The sequence below is a fragment of the Colobus angolensis genome, unplaced genomic scaffold (assembly GCF_000951035.1).
Source record: "Colobus angolensis palliatus isolate OR3802 unplaced genomic scaffold, Cang.pa_1.0 Scaffold101, whole genome shotgun sequence".
Taxonomy (NCBI): domain Eukaryota; kingdom Metazoa; phylum Chordata; class Mammalia; order Primates; family Cercopithecidae; genus Colobus; species Colobus angolensis.
In genome coordinates this window covers 10076166-10095141 of record NW_012111031.1, presented here as the reverse complement: position 1 = coordinate 10095141, position 18976 = coordinate 10076166, and the positions used below count along the sequence as shown (strand labels likewise).

The following is an 18976-nucleotide window of genomic DNA, read 5'->3' as shown; positions in this document are numbered from 1 at the left end:
ATCTCAAAGCTGTTTATTTAATCCCAGCTGCAAAGTTCCTTTTGCTATGTAAGATAACAGATTCACGGGTTTGGGGAATTAGGACATGGACATTTTAGGGGGCAGAGAGGGGGCGTTATTCTGTCTACAACAATACCTTTTGGTACTTTCAATTTTCTTTCTTTTTTTTTTTTTTTTGAGACATATTCTCACTCTGTCGCTCAGGCTGGAGTGCAGTGGCACAATCTCGGGTCACTGCAACCTCAGCCTCCTGGGCAGCTGGTACTATAGGCATGCACCAATACACCTGGCTAATTTTTGCATTTAGTTTCACTGTGTTAGCCAGGGTGGTCTCGAACTCCTGACCTCAGGTGATCCACCCACCTCGGCCTCCCAAAGTGCTAGGATTACAGGGATGAGCCACTGCATCCAGCCTCAGTATTTTTAATTTTCTAAACTTGTGTGTGTATGTATTTTTTTATTTTCAGAAATAGCAAGAGGACTCATTTGGCCGATCGGGTTTAGGGCTATTTTTGTTTTTCTTTTCATACTTTTCTATATTAAAAAAAGAAGAAAACACAACCTTACAAATGTAATTGTTGTGAAAAGAATGAAAAAGAGGGCACAATTATCAAAGTATATATATATCAGTAAAAATGAGAAGTGTTATCACAGTCTTTATTTGAAGAGTCACATCCATTGATTTTCAGTTTATGATATAATGATATAATGGTTCCTACTGATCTGTTTTTCTCAAAGATCTTAAATGGACAGGTAGGGATTAAAGTATAAGATCAATTGGAAAGTACTTGTAATTTTCATAACATAAATATATTCCAGTCCTATTTGAGTATAAAAATATCTTTTGTCTGCTTGTCACTATTCAGTATTTTGAAGGGGAGAAATCAGTGAGATTAAGATAAATAAAGCCAACATTCCTTGAACACCTACTAGGTAGTCCGACAATGTTCTAAGAGCTTCACATTCATTATTTAATATCCACATTGCTTATTTGATTTTTGCCACTGAAGAATCTAAGGCAAAGTTTCCAGTTAGTACTAGCAGAGACAGGGTTTAAATTCAGGCAGTATAATAAAAAAATTACAAGAAATCATCAATGTTAGCAACTTTGTGTCCTGATGTTTCCAGTGAAAGTTTTAATTAGCTTACTACTTTATACTGAAAATTGTTTCAGATGCATATTATTTATGATATGATAAAAGAGAGTAAAAATGATTAGGTAATACAGCCTACATATAAAATTTTAGAGTAAATTAATTTTGTGAAAGTGCATCTAATGTAAAGACAAAATAAGTCTACATAATTTTTATCCTCTGAGGTTTCTATTTGCATACTCTCAAGTTCCTGCAAAAGTTTTGTATTAAAATATAAAGCACGTATGTATATTGCTTGTAAAACCTTGAAAGATTTCCCTTAGAACATATCAAGTGAACTGGATCATAATATGCATCTTCATTAACTTTAACCTTATGAAACTATATCATCTTTTCTATGAAACTGTATCAGCTGTCTAGTTTTTGTAGATTTCCAAAACTTACATGTATCATCTTATTAACACATTTGAATTACGTATGAACATGTATTTAACATGTTTTATTCCAAGATGAATCATTTAGAAATATATTAGTTAACTGGTCCAAAGAGTAGCTTAATGAGAGGTATGAGTAGTATATCCATGTATGCTTGAAAACCCTTTTTAAAGTTATGTTTATTGTAAGTCATCTTCAGGGATTTTTTTATTGGATTATTTCCTAATAATATTTACTTAAATATATTATTAAATATATTAAAATTACTAAATATATATGTATATATAGCAGTTTACATTGCTTGATGTGCTCTTTCCCTAAACATTCAGTAGAAGTGCAATGTAGTTTTTCCTTTCAGATATTTGCTGCACCGTCATTTGATGACAAGATCCTGGAAGTTGTAGCAATATTTGATAGCATGCAAATGGCAGTTTCAAGGGTCATTAAACTGCAGCATCATCGAATAGCCCAGGTTGGTTTCTCTCATCAAACCTGACTGCACTTCTTGGGCAAAGGAGGGTTGAGGGAATCTATTCTAAATGACTCCTACACTGGATATTCATCTATAATATTCAGACTTCGTTGTCATATCAGTTTTTACCATGTCATTTATAACTGATAAAGCATAATATTCTATTCTGTAGAATAGTCTAATACTCAAGCCTGCATATAGATTTAGTGTCATTTTCTCCGAATGATTCGTACTCTAAAATAATTTGTTTTATTTCAGTGCCGTACAGTAAAAATCACTATATTTGGTGATGAAGGAGTCCCAGTGCAAGTGGATGGTGAAGCATGGGTTCAGCCTCCAGGGATTATCAAAATTGTGCACAAAAACAGAGCACAAATGCTAACAAGGGACCGAGTATGTAACAAAAACATTCTTCTAGAATAATGTCAGGTTTTTAAAGACTCTGAAATTGTTACGAAAAAATAGAAAACTAAAACATTTCAATTGTCTGTTAAATCTGACATTTAAGTCTTGGTGGTTTGAAATATGAACAAATATTTATTTATTTCATTAGGAGTTTATTTTTTAGAGCCATTTTAGATTTACAGAAACATTGGGCAGAAAGTAAGGAGAATTCGAATTATGTTCCTATATACTTCCTCCTCCCCCTTCTTCCCTACACATGTAAACTCCCCTATTAACATCTTGCGTTAGTGTGGCACATCTGTTACAACTGCTGAGTCAATACCAATTGGTTATTATTAACTAAAGTCCATAGTTTCCATCACTCTTTGAGTTGTACATCTGTGGGTTTGGACAAAGATATAATCACTTGTGTTCACCATTGCAGTATCATACAAAATTATTTTCACTGCCCTAAAAATTCCTTGTGGTCTACCTATTCATCCCTCCCTCCCTTACCCTTACTCCGGGCAATCATCGATGTTTTTTTTTTTTTTTTTTAACTGTCTCTATTATTTTCTTTTTCGCAGAATGTGTGTTTTTAATTAAGGTCAATCTTTATCAAAGAAGACTGCTAATATTTGCCCCATCTAGTATATATAAAATAGTAAAGATTAAAGAATAAATTGAAGCAATAGTAAAGATTGAAGCATGAAATCTTTTTGTGTTTGTTTTTGTTTTTTTGCTTTTGTTTTGAAACAGTCCTGCTTCATTGCACATGCTGAAGTCCAGTGGTACGATCATAGCTCACCACAGCCTTAAACTCCTGGCCTCAAGCAATCCTTCTACCTCAGCCCAGCTAATTTTTTTTTTTTTAAATTCTTTTTTGTAGAGATGAGGTCTCAGTATGTTGCCCAGGCTGGTCTCCAACTCCAGGCCTGAAGTGATCATCCCGCCTTGACCTAATCTCTTCTTTAACTTTTAAATGATGTATTCGTGATCATTGACTGCACTACTTTTCATGTGTTGCAGTACATTGGAACACTTTGAAATGTCTTTTTTATACTTGTGATTTATTTGAGGAGTCATTAGAGAAAAAGCAATTGTAGTTTTATTGAAGTACACATTTACTTGGACCTCTGAGTTCAAAACTAACAATTCATTACAATATTGATTTTAAATAGGCCTTTGAGAGCACTCTGAAATCTTGGGAAGATAAGCAGAAGTGTGATTCTGGTAAACCAGTTCTCCGAACCCATTTGTACATCCATCACGCCATTGACTTAGCAACGGAAGAGGTGTCGCAGATGCAGCTGTGCTCCCAGGCTGCAGAGGAGCTCATTACTAGGTAGGGGGCTCTGCTGGCTTTTCAGGCTGCGGGAACTCTGGTCTCAGCCAATTTTTGTTTTTTTAATCTTAACCATTGTTTTAGTGGTGGTATCAAAAAGAGATGCAATTACTCTTCTTCACGTAGCACTCTTTCCATTATTGCTTATTTCTCCATTTTATATACAGTCTTTACACTATACTGCCCACTTACATGTTGCCTTCTAATTACTAATTAAATGTTTATGGAATGGAGAGGGAAGTCTAAACATTAATCCTGTTCCAGGGGAGAGTCAGGAGCAAAAAGAATAAACAGACTTCAAAAAGCAGTTTCAGACAAGATATTAGAGAGATTTTGAGACCACACATAAATTAATTTCAATAGACAGAAAGGAGATAAAACACAAGTCCTGTGAGTATTAAACAAATAAAAATCACTATGACCAGGGAAAACTTCAGAGGGGAGGAGGGACCATAGGCCTGTGTCTTACTTCCTCTTCACTTGGGTCTTATCTACCAAATGGGGTTAATAAGAGCTGTTTCACGAGCATGTGTGAGGATTAAATGAGACTCTAGGGGTGAGCGCTATAAGCACATTGTATCAGTCCATTTTCATATGGCTATGATGAAATACCTGAGACCGGGTAATTTATAAAGAAAAACGGGTTTAAAGCCAGGCACAGTGGCTCACTCCTGTAATCCCAACACTTTGGGAGGCTGAGGCAGGTGGATCACTTGAGGTCAGAAGTTCGAGACCAGCCTAGCCAACATGGTGAAACCCTGTCTCTACTAAAAATACAAAAATGTGCTGGCTGTGGTGGTAGGCACCTGCAGTCCCAGCTTCTTGGGAGGCTGAGGCAGGAGGATCACTTGAACCTGAGTGGTGGAAGTTGCAGTGAGCCAAGATCATGCCACTGCACTGCAGCCTGGATGACAGAGTGAGACTCCGTCTCCAAAAAAAGAAAAAATAAAAAGAGGTATAATAGACTCACAGTTCCACATGTCTGGGGAGGCCTCATAATCATGGCAGCAGGCAAAGGAGGAGCAAAGGCACGTCTTACATGGCAGCAGGCAAGAGAGTGTGTGCAAGGGAACTGCCCTTTATAGAGCCATCAGATCTTGTGAGACTTAGTCACTATCATGAGAACAGTACAGAAAAAACTCACCCCCATAATTCAATTACCTCCCACTGGTCTCTCCCATGACATGTAGAGATTATGGGAGCTACAATGCAAGATGAGATTTGGGTGGGGACACAGCCACATGACATCACACATCATGTCTGGCATATTGAGTGCTCTGTGCACACTAACTTTAGATTCTTCCCACATCTTCATCTGGTCACTGATAAAAATGTTGAAAAAGAAAAGAAGGAAAGCAAAGTTCAGTGGTTTCAGGGGCTAACTCATATCTTTCCTCCTCTCTACTATTTGCCATCTGCTCCCCTCCCGTTCCTTACTCTACTCTTCCAATATTTATTAGATAGCTAGTATGTATGAGATGTTAGAGACAGAAGAGAAAAGGCATACATCCCCTACTGCTAGACCAACAATCAGAATTAGAATCAAGTCTTATAACTGCAAAATGTTGGGTAACTCAGAAGAAAGGGAAGAGAAAATGAATATTTGCTCAGCTATACCCACACAGCTGCATTATTGTACATCTCAGCTTCTTATCCATAGGGTTGTTAGTTTTAGAGTAAATACATCTCTTTTAGATCCTACAGACAACTTCTGTGGCCTCTAATTTACAGTGTTTTTTTGAAACCAAAATATACTTCCATGTTCTCATCCTGTAACCATCCAAATAATCTTATCGTAAAAAGGAAGCAAAGGTTGACTAGTCTTGCTTCTGGTCAACATAGTTTGGCTCCCCATCTGTTTTTAAATTTTGCAGATGAAATCAGGCTTACTTGGCCGGGCGCGGTGGCTCAAGCCTATAATCCCAGCACTTCGGGAGGCCGAGACGGGTGGATCACGAGGTCAGGAGATCAAGACCATCCTGGCTAACACGGTGAAACCCCGTCTCTACTAAAAAATACAAAAAACTAGCCGGGCGAGGTAGCTGGCGCCTGTAGTCCCAGCTACTCGGGAGGCTGAGGCAGGAGAATGGCGTGAACCCGGGAGGCGGAGCTTGCAGTGAGCTGAGATCCGGCCACTGCACTCCATCCAGCCTGGGCGGCGGAGCGAGACTCCATCTCAAAAAAAAAGAAATCAGGCTTACTTGTCTATTTTCAGAATTTATTCATTGACTATGCAAACATATTTAATTTTTGAGCCTCTTCTGTGGGCCAAGCACTGTTTTAGGCTGGGGATACAAGATGATTATTTGAGAGCACTACTTAATTGGCTCACAGATTAGGAGGAGAGAGAAATGTGGCCAAAGTATTGACATGAGGCACACCCTAGACTCTCTAGATACACAGAGGAAGTCAGAGGTAGTGAAGGAGGGCTGCCTGGAAGAAGTGCCCTTTCAACTGAGTCTTGAGGGAAGAGTAAGAAAAGGAGCAATTTAAGCATGGGAACCAGCCTAGGAAGAGGCCCAGAGGAGTGTGAGTGCATGCTACTTTCAGGAAATCTCAGAGAGTTTGGGGTGACTGAAAGGTTGGCATAGTGTATGCAAGAGTGTGTGGAATGTAGATTAAGAGGTGAGGAGGAGGCAGATCTTTACTGGGCTGTTCTAGAAGTAGTGTGGAGGGGTTTTTTGGGAAGATAGCAAAGCTGGGGCAAGGTGAACACTGAGGATGCTGTAGAAGTTGTCCCTATAAAAAATGATAGACTAAAGCAGTAGAGATAGAAAGGACAAGTGAGATTAAGACAGCTTAGGATTTCAACTTGGTAAATGGGCATGAATTAGGAGATAGGCTGACCTTAATGTTCTAATGAGTGGCTGGATGATTGTGGGGTGCCTTTGATGGAGCCATAGGGTTCAGGAAGAGGAGTAGGTGTTAGAAAGAAAATGATGGGTTCCGTGTTGGACTTTAGAATTTAAATTACATTAAAAATACCTAGGAGATTCAGTAGGCAATTAGAAATGTTGATCTGAAGTTGATTTATGTCTTTCCTTTTCTCTGAAAATTGGAATAACCTTTATCCATCTCTGTTCTGAAAAATAGCCCATTCTTCATGATTTCTCAGTGTTGCTGATAGTAGTGCTGAGGTGACATTTGTAAGCCTCTTTGTACCTTAGATATCCATTGTATAATCCTTAAGAATTAAATTATTTTTCTTTACTCTTGGTTCAGTTATATAGGGCTTCGGTCCCTTTTCTTGTTCTACCCTTTCCAGATAGAAAATATTTCTCTATGAAGCTGTCAGAAGCAAAAAAACATTTGAACAGCCCTGCTTTCTTGCTCATCTGCAAGGCTTACAATATTTTCTAGCAATTGGAGGAACTTTTTCTCCTTTCTTGTCCTTGGCCTTAGTGCCTTCCAGAATTTGGTCTTTTCAGGACTATTCTTAGAGGTTCGGATACCAGTGGAGTATGGCACAACAGGCTTAGATAGACATTAGATAGAGTTAGATAGACATAGATTCCGATCCTGCTCTACAACTGACTAGCTCTGTATACATACCACGTCTCTCTGAGCCTCAATGTCATCATCAATAATATGGAGATAATAAATCATAGCTACATTTAAAGGCTATGAATATTAACTTACATACTGCTTGTGATCACTTTGTGTATCCATGACAAATACGGTAATGTTCTTCCCTAATCTGTTGCATTTGCAGTTTCAATGAATGAAAGAGAAGTTTCTAGTCTTTATATCTGTGACCCCTCTCACTTTCCAAGGATACTGCAAAATGAAGTATTGCTATATTTCATTCTTCAAAACAGCACTTCAATGTGTCTCCCTCTGATTTTAAGCCTAACTTTTTATACAAAGATTTTTTTATTTCATATTTTTTGTTGCAGTGGGGTCTGGATTTGTAGATCTACCTGTGTCATTCATAATTGAGCAGCCATTAAAAATGTTCTTCCTTACTGATCTTCATATATTTTTTACTTGTTTTATCCTAACACTTCTTTACTTCAAAAAAAAAAAAATGAGCAATACTCAGAAAAGTTTTTATTCGTTTGTTTCATTTTTGCTTTTAGGATCTGTGACGCAGCCACAATTCACTGTCTTTTGGAGCAAGAACTGGCCCATGCTGTGAATGCCTGCTCGCATGCCCTGAATAAAGCCAACCCAAGGTGCCCGGAGGTGAGGATCTAATGGTAAATTCTCATTCCACAGATTCTTTTGGGTGTTACACATGTATTTTCATTTGTAAAATATGCCCTGCCCTGCGAAAGAAAGTTATGTTGTCTATATGAGTCTCTACAAACTTGCAGTAAAATTGTGGCCAACTGTTTCTTTATTTTCCTTTTCCTGTTATTTTTTTTCATTCCTGCTCTTAAATTCTCTCATTTTTTATGTTTTACTTTCAATCACTTGTCAGCTTCCATCTGCCTTCACTCTTTTTTTAACTTTTATCGTCCTTTCTTACTCCTTTTACCTGACCTTCTGCCCTGTGCCTTGTTAAAGGGCAAGCCTAGGTATCATCAGTGTGCATTTCTTAGAGATGTTCATTCATTTCTGAAGTTGTGCACTGAAATTATTGCTACTTCGTTTTGCTTTGCTAAATTGGAAATTGATGCTTCTGTAAAATTTTTAATGTAGAAGTTAATAATAGAATTGATAGAATATAACTCTATTAAAATGTGACACATGGTATAATGCTATAGTATAGAGAAAACTGATAGCTTTTTTATTATTATTTGATTGAAGTTACTTAAATTAATATACAACTAAGTACTTGTTCTCAAGATTATAGTCTAAAAGGCAATATGGTTAGTGCTACTGAGAGGAGAAGTTTTATTTGACTGAACTTTTTAGTGGAAATATGTATATGCTGGTACTAGCATATACATATTCATTAGGTAGGAGATGTGATCCTGAGTGTATTCACTGTAGTTAGTGCATTCTTTTGGTTCTATAATATAATAATAATGAGATAGTCATACTAACAAATGTATGAAATTTTGCAATTATAGAATTTTGGTAGATTAAAAAAATGTGTGCTGTGAATTTAAATTATAAGAATAAAATTTAAAGTATTTACTGGTAATGAAATCCTATTTTAAAACAGATCACATGTCTTTGATATTCTTCTTTTCTAGAGTCTTACAAGAGACACTGCCACTGAAATAGCCATCAATGTGAAGGCGCTGTATAATGAAACAGAATCTTTGCTAGTTGGCAGGGTTCCTTTGGTAAGGAGAAGAATGATTGATAACGTAAGAGTGATGAATTAAATGTCTGAGTCTTACCTTCATTGGGGAACAGGCATTCGGCAGATTCTAAGGCAGAAGCAGCCTTCTGGCTTCCATCCTGAGAGCTGCCTCTTCACCTGGCTTTTGTCTTCAAGAAAATAAATGGCTGAAGTTAGGAGTCATGATTCAGGCTAACAAGAGTGGAGATTTCCCCTCATATATGCCATCCTGCTTTTAGGCAGCCCTGCTCTGTCCCATTCAGCTTCCAGAGACGTGAGCTTTATAAAGTGTCGTAGACATTCCTCAGGTACTTACTGTTGCACACAAGTAGAGGAACTCATGGAGTTTGTTCCCTGAATTAATATTTGAATGTGATTGGTATGGTCCTCCAGGTTTTCTTAAAAGAGGACATTTTCTAGACACAGTGTTTCAAGAACTAAATTTCAAAAACTCTGCCTTGTTTAATCCAGATTGGTCCTGGAAATCAAGTTCAGGCCAAATCTGAATCTGACCACAGTCCACGGATCTCAAGCATAAATGCTGGAAGCTTGTGGATGTCCTGTTAGTTAGCCTTTCTTTACAAATACCTCACCATTTTCAAGTGTTCTAGCATCTTGGTTCTTCCCGCCACTTAGAGTTTGCATGTGGCTCATTCCCACATGCTGTTACCACTGTGTGGAAGGCCTAATTTATTTGCTGTTTTTTATTCCTTTTTACAATTCTGTTTAATTGGTAGTTGATGATCTTAAAATTTTCTTTTGACAGTAATTTCCTCTCTTGGTTGGGCAAATCTACACCTAAATAAAAGTGATACTAAGAGTCACAGTATCTGGCACAGCGGGTGAATGAATGGGTGGTGCGTCCCAGAGCCTTGCTATTAAGTGCCTGAGCTTAGGGTTTCTGTTTTCGCCTATGGTCCAGAAAAGTGCCACCTTTGGGGCATCCTTTGCTCTTAGAAGAGAAGCTGAAAGACTGCATGAAGGCCATCACTCTTACGTACCTCCAAAGGAAACTGAAACACAGCTTCTTTGGGACAAGAGGTGGCTGGCTCTACTATGGCTGTGAAGAAAACCTTTTACGAAGAAACATTGGTTATCTCTTTTGATAAAACCAATGGGACCCCTTCTTGGCATTTTTTTGGCACTACTGTTTTTAACCAGAATCTTCTGCTAGTCCTATAGGAAATCCAGTGACCTGTGAAGATCATTTCTTACAACTAAAAGCGTAACTTATTCTGTACTTATTTTCTCTACATGAAAAGTACCTGCTGTGTGCTACCTTGCTAATATTTATTATTTGTGTTATGTTAATATGGACTGACTTTCCTTCTCCACTTTTAATTTCCTCTCATTGTTAAACATGAATTTGGGTTTAAAACGTGCACTGGTGAATTTTACCAAAACCTTTGACAATAGTGATATCACAATAAGGAGTTGATTGTATTAGAGAGCAACTAAGGTTTACTCTATATTTTAGTGCCAGAACGAATTTGTAATAACCATTTTATAAGTTTTATAAGACATATTCTTAGACTAAAAGAAAATTAATAAATTTTAAACACAACAGGGTAGAGAATCTCCTTTTTTTTTGAGACAGGGACGCACTCTGTCGCAGTGGTGTAATCTCGGCTCACTGCAACCTCAGCCTCTCTGCTTCCAAGTGATTCTCCTGCCTCAGCTGCCGATTAGGTGGGACTATAGTCATGCACTACCATGCGTGGCTTTTTATTTTTTTCTTTTCAATAGAGACAGAATTTCACCATGTTGGCCAGGCTGGTCTCAAACTCCTGTCTTCAAGTGATCCACCCGTCTCAGCCTCCCAGAGTGCTGGGATTACAGGCATGAACCACCACGCCCAGCCAAGAATCTCCATATTTTTAATCACTACTAGAAGTAGTAGATACCGTGAATAACAAGGGGAAACAAACACACAAAACAGTTCATCATAACAGTAATATTATCTCTGAACTTTTAGTTCTAAAATTCTATAAACATATTTATAAGAACTCTATAATTTTACAGTAATTTATAAGTATATTGGTCAGCTAGCAGAGACCTCAAAAATAATCTAGTCGGCCAGGCTCCGTGGCTCACGCCTATAATTCCAGCACTTTGGGAGGCTGAGGCAGGCGGCTCATTGTAGGCCAGGAGTTTGAGACCAGCCTGGCCAACATGGTGACCCCATCTCTACTAAAAATACAAAAATTAGCTGGGCCTGGTGGTGTGCACCTGTAATCCCAGCTACTTTGGTGGCTGAGGCACGAGAATTGCTTGAACCCAGAAGGCCAAGGTTACAGTGAGCTGAGATTGCGCCATTGCACTTCCAGCCTGGCCAACAGAACAAGACTGTGTCTCAAATAATCATCATCATCATCATCACCTTGTGCTATTTCCAGAGGAAGAAACAAAGTCTTCTGAAGTCAGTTAACCTTCTTTGGGTTACATAGTTAATTACAAGGCCAGGAGTAGAATCCAATCTACTGCCTTCCAGTGCTGTGCAGAGGAATGTTTAGTTAATCTTTGTTCATTTATTGAACTTGTAAGTGCATTTTAATACCTACTTTCCGTGAGTTAATGCAGATAATAGGTGAGCAGTTAAATTCTCCTTAAAATATCCAAACCCAGTTTCAGATGATAAGCCATTGAGCTTTTTGCTTTGCCCCAATTTTTACAACAGTTTTTCATCACAAATTTTTCTAAGATTCATGGTCTTTTTCCCTTAAGCTTATTCTTTAAATTTTCAAGGAGATTTTTCTGCAGTTCTTTTTATATGACAAGTTTTTAACCAGTTTAAAAAGTATTATGTGTTCATGTGGTGACTTTTTTTTTTTTTTTTTTTGAGTCTGGGTCTGTCACCCAGGCTGGAGTGCAGTGGTGCTATCTCTGCACACTGCAATCATCACTTCCCAGGCTCAAGCAATTCTCCTGCCTCAGCCTCCTAAGGAGCTGGGATTACAGGCACCCAACACCATGCCCAGCTAATTTTTGTATTTTAGTAGAGACAGGGTTTCACCATGTTGGCCAGGTTGGTTTTGAACTCCTGACCTCAAATGATCCACCCGTATCGGCCTCCCAATGCTGGGATTATGGGCGTGAGCTATCATGCCCAGCCTGGTGACCTATTTAAATCAGAAGGATTTTTGGCACAAATAAGTAGAATAGTAAGACTGCCAACCTATGCCACCAGGAAGAATTGGTAGATAAATGCTTGGAAAGCATGGAGGGAGATAGGAAAGAAGACATTTACACAGAAAAAAACACCAAAAGAATACTTCTTCTATGAAGTTATTAAAGTTATACTAGCTACTCATATGATCTTTGGGAAGTAATGATTAGAGTAAATCTATTCAGATTTTTAAAAATGAAGTCAATATAAAAGAATTTATTCTTAATATTCCTTAATTTAAAAAATACTAGCTTAATAAGGAGTGAGGCCGTTCACTGTCAAAGTACAATGATTAATTCTACTTGAGGCTGGCCACCGAGTCGTGTTTGGTTTTGGTAAATAGCAGCTTGTTTTGTTTCGGTAAATAGCAGCTTGTTTTGTTTCGGTAAATAGCAGCTGGAGTCGCCACATGAAGAGCGGGTATCCAATGCCTTACACTCTGTGGAGGTGGAATTACAGAAATTGACAGAGATTCCTTGGCTTTATTATATCTTACACCCAAATGAGGATGAGGTATGTAAAATTCAGCTGTTTCTCTAGAAATGTAGACCATATCACTAGAGAATTTGAACTCACCTTTGAAAAAGAGATATTTAGGGAAAAATGGATTTTGAATACTATTTTCAAATGTTCTGTTCCTGAACAAATGAGAAAAGGCATTTATGTGAACAAAGGCATTTTAGGGGAATTGGGACATTTTCAGTAGTACATTATGAACTTTTTTTGAAGAAGTTGTCACTGTTCTATAATGTTTAGTGTTTATAACTTATTCCTGTGTTATCCCTATTATCAGAGTAGGTGTTTCTCCTTTTCATATCCCAAAAAAGTTATTTTCTTGCTCGATTTGAACAGGAACCTCCTATGGATTGCACCAAAAGAAACAGCAGAAGCACCGTATTTCGAATAGTGCCAAAGTTTAAAAAGGAAAAGGTTCAGAAGCAGAAGACAAGTTCACAGCCTGGTAGGTGGTCCATATGGGAGGGGGAAATATAACATTATGAAAAAAGAACTGACTAAAGTGACATCATGGAGGTCATGAAAATGTTCTGGAGCTAGACGGTGGTTGAGCCTTGCGCAATATGATGAACATACTGTCAGTGAATTCTACGCTTTAAAATGATTAAAATGGGAAATTTCATGCTTTATGAATTTTGCCATAAAAGAATCCTCTCATACCTAAAACACATCTGAATATCACTGGGAATCTCTAGTAAGGAAGCACAAAAAAATGAAGTGGTTGCTAATTTGCTTCTACTTTGTTTAGTGGATGTCAGCATTTCTGTTCAAATGGTTCTTTCTCAACAGCAATTCAAAGCATCAGTGTATAATTTTTCTTCTTTTAAGTACAGTTTTTAGATTACTTTGATAAATGGAACATAGAAACTTTCATTTACTCACTTAACCTGCCGAATATATTTTCCACCTGAAGTTATATATTCTCTTTCTCCTGTTTTGAGGACACTGTTTCAGCCCCTCAGCAATGACAATATGCTGTGATACTTGCATTCTCAAGCAGAGATTAAGCCCCCTCTTTGCTGCTATTTCTGTCATTCCTTTTTCACTTTTCCTTAGAGTTTAAATGTACAAGTGTGCTAGTACTAAAACACCTTCAAAATCTGTTTGTACAATGGTAGCTGCCTTTCATAACCAAATAAGTTTATAAATTCCTCTGAGTGCACTATCTCTTTTAAAAAGTGATGTAAAGCCTTATTTTTGATATTCATAAAGCAGCTATTGAAAGCCATTTAAAAACCAAATACAGCAAATAAGTAGGCTTTTATTAAGCTAATCAGTGTTGAATAAAATGTATAAGCAAATGATACACACCAAAAAATAATATAATCCAACTAATCTCAGAAAGCAGTGCTATGGAATTTTTAAATGACATTAAATTGAGATTTAACAACACATTTATTGCCATTATTCTCAGTAGTAGGAGAATCAATCAAGACTACACTTGAAATCGGCAAGACCTTAAGCAGAAAAGTTTGTGTAAAATTGAATACCCCATATTAGATTTTAAATTGTAATTAGCATTTGTAGCTCATTTCAGTCTATAGCCATTTTCATACAGAGTCTGAAGGAAATCATCAGAGCTTATTTAGAGCTTGCACCATTGATCCTAAAGATGTGAAATACATTTTGTATGCATATTGTATAGGTTGGGTGGCTTTAATGAGGAAACCGGACTAAAGCTAAGCATGGGTGCACGGCAGCAAATGGTTTTGTATAGTCGGATGGTTGTGTTGATAGTGTATAACTTGCATGGGAAAAAGTGGAACTACAGTTTTGTTGAAACAACACCTTTAACCTTTCTTTTGCTAGCACTGCCGCTGCACTCTGTTTTGCATCTTCTTTGGCCAACCCTTGCTTTGTAATGCATTGAGCATGTAGAAATTAAGGGGGTTTTGCTCTTAACTTTGGTAGTTCAGAAATGGGGCACAGAGGAAGTTGCTGCTTGGCTGGATCTGCTCAATTTGGGAGAGTACAAAGATATCTTCATCCGTCATGACATCAGAGGGGCTGAACTTTTGCATCTGGAAAGGCGAGATCTTAAGGTATTTCCTTTGTGCTCTTCTGTTCTTGAAAATTTTATTGCAAAATGGAATCCTTTCTCCTGTGCCTCTTCTGATATGTGCTTTTAGCTTCGCTTATGTTATGCAAATGTGTGGTAATCTAACATTCACTGTCCTGTGGTCTGAGTTTCTTGTATGCTTTTTAACAAGCATGTCAGCAGTATTTTCCTGGCAGAATCACTATTATAGCTAAAGCTTAGCATGAACTTAGTAATTTTTCTCTGCATCCAGTGATATGACTATTCCTGTGCTAATATTTCCAAATGGATCATGTTTCCATCAGCTCATTTTATTGCATCAGCATGGAAGGTGATAATTTGGCTGAAAATGACTAAAATCTAATATATGGTTAACAACTAAAAATTAATTCAAAATACCAATAACAAAGCCTTTCTAATATATGGAATGAGAAGAGAGACTTACAGCAATGGCTACTTAGAGTCTTACAATTTGTTGTGTTTTTAAATCAACCTTTTTTAGGTCACATGAATAACCAGACTGAGAAATTCAAATTTCCTTTCTATGACATATTGTTAAAATTCTATTATTCTCGAAAAGAATTTTTTTCTTTAGTAAATGAGGTAAAAATTTTGCCTAGCTTTTGCTAGAAAACAGCTCAGAGCCTATTGGTTATTTATGACGAGAGAGAAAATTATTCCTTCACCATCTGTAGCATTTCCCTTTTATTCTTTGGGTGAAGTCTCAGTAGTGGTGAAACAGCTGAAGTAGGCTCTCTGGCCAAGGTTTAGGAGTAGGATTTTGTCATGTTGTATTTTCTTACCACATACTGCCATTTTAAATTTCCAATAAGTAGTAACATTTGTTGGAGTGATTCCTTTCCTGTAGACCAAGTTCTAAAATACATTAAATTTTACCATAATACAGAGAATTCCTAACAAAGTTAATGAACTGTTGCACCTTTATCTACAAATATGTTAGCAAAAATCTTTGAACAGATAATAGGTAGTATAAAGATCTTTATTAAACAGATTCACAAAGAGTTTTAGCACATCAAAAGGTGAGCACCACTTACACCTAAACAACTTTAGCCATAATAAAATAATTAATTAATTACCTTAATTGAGAGTCCTAAATCTGCAACATAGCAAAATATGTAGTATTAGAGTTCATAAAGCAAAAGTTGGCTTCCAAGCTTGACATGAGTCCACAAAAAAGTAAATGTAGGGGGGATCATGATATCCAACATGTTTGTGTAACTTGTTGTGTAAGTTATTGGTATCCTTGGCAGATACCAATATTTATTAATGACTGTTTAATATATTATGCTAGCTTCTCTGCGTGATACCTGCCCTCTAGAAGCATGCATCGCATTTGCTGTGAATAAGCACACATTCAAGGAAAAGACTGTATGTATAAAAAATATACATACATAAATGCATATATGCATACATGTTATATATACACATACAAACCTATAGAAATATACAGGTAGACACACAATGATTGAAGCAGAATGAATGTGTAGAATGGAAAAAGATACACTAAGGCAAAGTTAGAAAAGAATAGAAAGGAGATGATTAAGAATTAATGTTAGAAAACATTCTTTTGCTTTTCATGGGACTTTTTTATCTGTTTTGTTTTTATTTTTAATGCAAATTACATTCTCTCTCTTAAAACTTTTAGAAATTTGTATTGACATGGATTTTAAAAACTGTATTGGGTCTGAAACAAGAATTCGGGAGGTGGATGAGAACAGGAACATTTCACAGAAAGAGTCTTCTATAGCACAAAACCGTAAAGCAAGGGAAGAGCGCCCCTTGTTCTCTGTGGTTGTAGCTGTCAGCAGCGGCAAGTCCTTTCGACTGAAGCCTCTAAATGCTGGTGAGGGATCACTCACTCCTTAGGTACTCCATTGCTTCTGGTACTACTTGTGAATATGTCAGTGGCACACAGGTTCTTTCTCAGCCCTGCCTGACCTGATTAGTGAACTTTTGGGATTACAGCACCAACCGGCTGCTTGGTACTCAGGTATTATACAGGGATATCAATCTCTATTTTTGCTTTTTAAAAATTAATTTATTTTTATTTATACAAAAATATGTGGGTACAGCTGAGCACAGTGGCTCACACCTGTAATCCCAGCACTTTGGGAGGCTGAGGCGGGTGGATCACGAGGTCAGGAGATCGAGACCATCCTGGCTAACACAATGAAACCCCATCTCTACTAAAACTACAAAAAAACTAGCCAAGTATGGTGGCACGCTCCTGTAGTCTCAACTACTCTAGAGGCTGAGGCAGGAGACTCGCTTGAACCCGGAAGGCAGAGGTTGCAGTAAAATGAGATCACGCCACTGCACTCCAGTCTGGGCGACGGAGCAAGACTCTGTCTCCAAAAATGAATACATACATATGGATACAAGTGCAATTTTATTACCTTTATAGTGGTTAAGTCAGGGCTTTTAGGGAATCCGTTGCCTGAATAATATATATTGTACCCAATAAGAAATTTCTTATCCACTCCCTCCCACTCCCTTATCCCTCCAAGTCTCCATTGTCTATCATTCCACTAGGTCCGTGTATATACCTATTTAACACCCACTAATGAGTGAGAACATGCAATGTTTGTCTTCCCATGTCTTCTTGTTTCATTTAAGATAATGACCTCAAGTTCCATCCAAGTTGCTGCAAAAGACATGTTTTCATTCTTTTTTAAAAAATTCTTTTCTATGGCTGAATAATATTCTAGTATATATATGTGCCACATTATCTTTATGCAGTCATCCATTGATGGAAACTTAAGTTAGAGATTTTCAGTCTTAACATGTCCAAAAGCAACTCTTGAGCTCCTATTGCACTCCTGTTCTGCCCCTTCTCCAGTGCTCTGCATTTTATAAATCAGACCTCTGGCCCTTCAGGTAGTCTAGGCAGAGAAATGAGGGTCATACTTAGCACCTTCCTCTTTTTTGTCAGTCTTCCCCTAACCCATCAAGCCCATCACCAAGTCATATTGATTCTAATCTCCATTCACTTCTCTTTATCTCCTGTCCACAATCCTGCTCCATGCTACTGTCCAGTTTTGCTTGTGTAGGGTCAATACCTTCCTAACTGGTCTTTCCACTGTCGCTCTTTGTCTTTGCAGTCCATTATCCACATGGCAAACAGAGTGTTATTTTAGCATCATCAATCAGGTGTACACTTTTCCGCTTAAAACTTTTCAGTAGCTTCCCATTTCTAGGTAATAAAAACCCACATCTTTTTGCAGGCCTACAAGGTTCTGCCTATGTATTCAACCTCCTGTGAAGTCTCTGGCTCCTCCCTGGGCCTTATTTCAGTTGCTTAAAAACACTACACTTTTTCTCACCTTAGGGATGTACTCTCTTTTGCTGTGCTTCTTCCCCTACGCTTCACCTGGTTAACTCCTGCTCAGAGATTAGCTCAAGTGTTACTCCCATATCACCAAAACAACTAGACATAGCGACATGACAGTCTAAAGTTGGGAAAAGGAAAAAAAAAATATATATATATATATATAGAGAGAGAGAGAGAGAGGGAGAGAGAGAGAGAGACTCTTACTCTGTCACTGTGAGACAGAATGAGAAGTGCAGTAATGTAATCATGGCTCGCTGCAGCCTCAGCCTCCTGGGCTCAGGTGATCCTCCCGCCTCAACCTCCTGAATAGCTAGGACTACAGGTGCATGCCACCACATCCAACTAATTTCTTTTATTTTTTGTAGAGACAGGGTCTTGCTATGTTGTCCAGGCTGGTCTTGAACTCCTGGCCTCAAGCGATCAGCCTGCCTTGGCTTCCCAAAATGCTAGGATTACCAGTGTGAGCCCCCATGCCCAGCCAGGAAAGTATTTCCAATGTGCTTTAGCAGATAAGGAAACAAACCGATTGCATCATTTTCTCTGCTAGAACACAGTAGGAGAAAGAAGAGATACCAAAGAAAATGGTAAACATATGGTGAGGGTTTTTTGTTTAGTTTATTTTTTGTTTAGTTTATTTTTTTTCTATTTGGAAAGTTGTGTATGTATGGCTGGAAGGATAACTGAATATCTACAAAGCATGCTTTGTCAAAATTTGGACTGTTTATCCAAGGAAAGAGAAAGCTACTTATATGATAAAAATTGGCAAGGCATGGTGGCTCATCCCTGTAATCCCAGCACTTTGGGAGGCCAAGGCAGGTGGATCATGAGGTCAAGAGTTCAAGACCAGCCTGACCAACATGGTGAAACCCCATCTCTACTGAAAATACAAAAATTAGCTGGACGTGGTGGTGCATGCCTGTAGTCCCAGCTACTCGGGA

At 37.8% G+C, this 18976-nt stretch overlaps 1 protein-coding gene across 3 annotated transcripts in view; it reads left to right on the top strand.

Annotated features, from left to right (window-relative positions):
- Positions 1-18976, top strand: part of DGKH (diacylglycerol kinase, eta) — a 91079-nt gene that overhangs the window by 34238 nt on the left and 37865 nt on the right. Inside the window, exons 11-19 of one of the 3 annotated variants that reach the window (XM_011940446.1) lie at positions 1888-2001; positions 2260-2394; positions 3567-3730; positions 7810-7915; positions 8875-8967; positions 12526-12645; positions 12985-13093; positions 14560-14690; positions 18586-18633. In XM_011940446.1, coding sequence (XP_011795836.1) covers positions 1888-2001; positions 2260-2394; positions 3567-3730; positions 7810-7915; positions 8875-8967; positions 12526-12645; positions 12985-13093; positions 14560-14690; positions 18586-18633 — 1020 coding nt within the window. Of the gene's footprint in view, positions 1-1887; positions 2002-2259; positions 2395-3566; positions 3731-7809; positions 7916-8874; positions 8968-12525; positions 12646-12984; positions 13094-14457; positions 14691-18585; positions 18634-18976 lie in introns of all 3 variants that reach the window. The other 2 variants (XM_011940466.1, XM_011940457.1) reach the window with 2 other exon arrangements.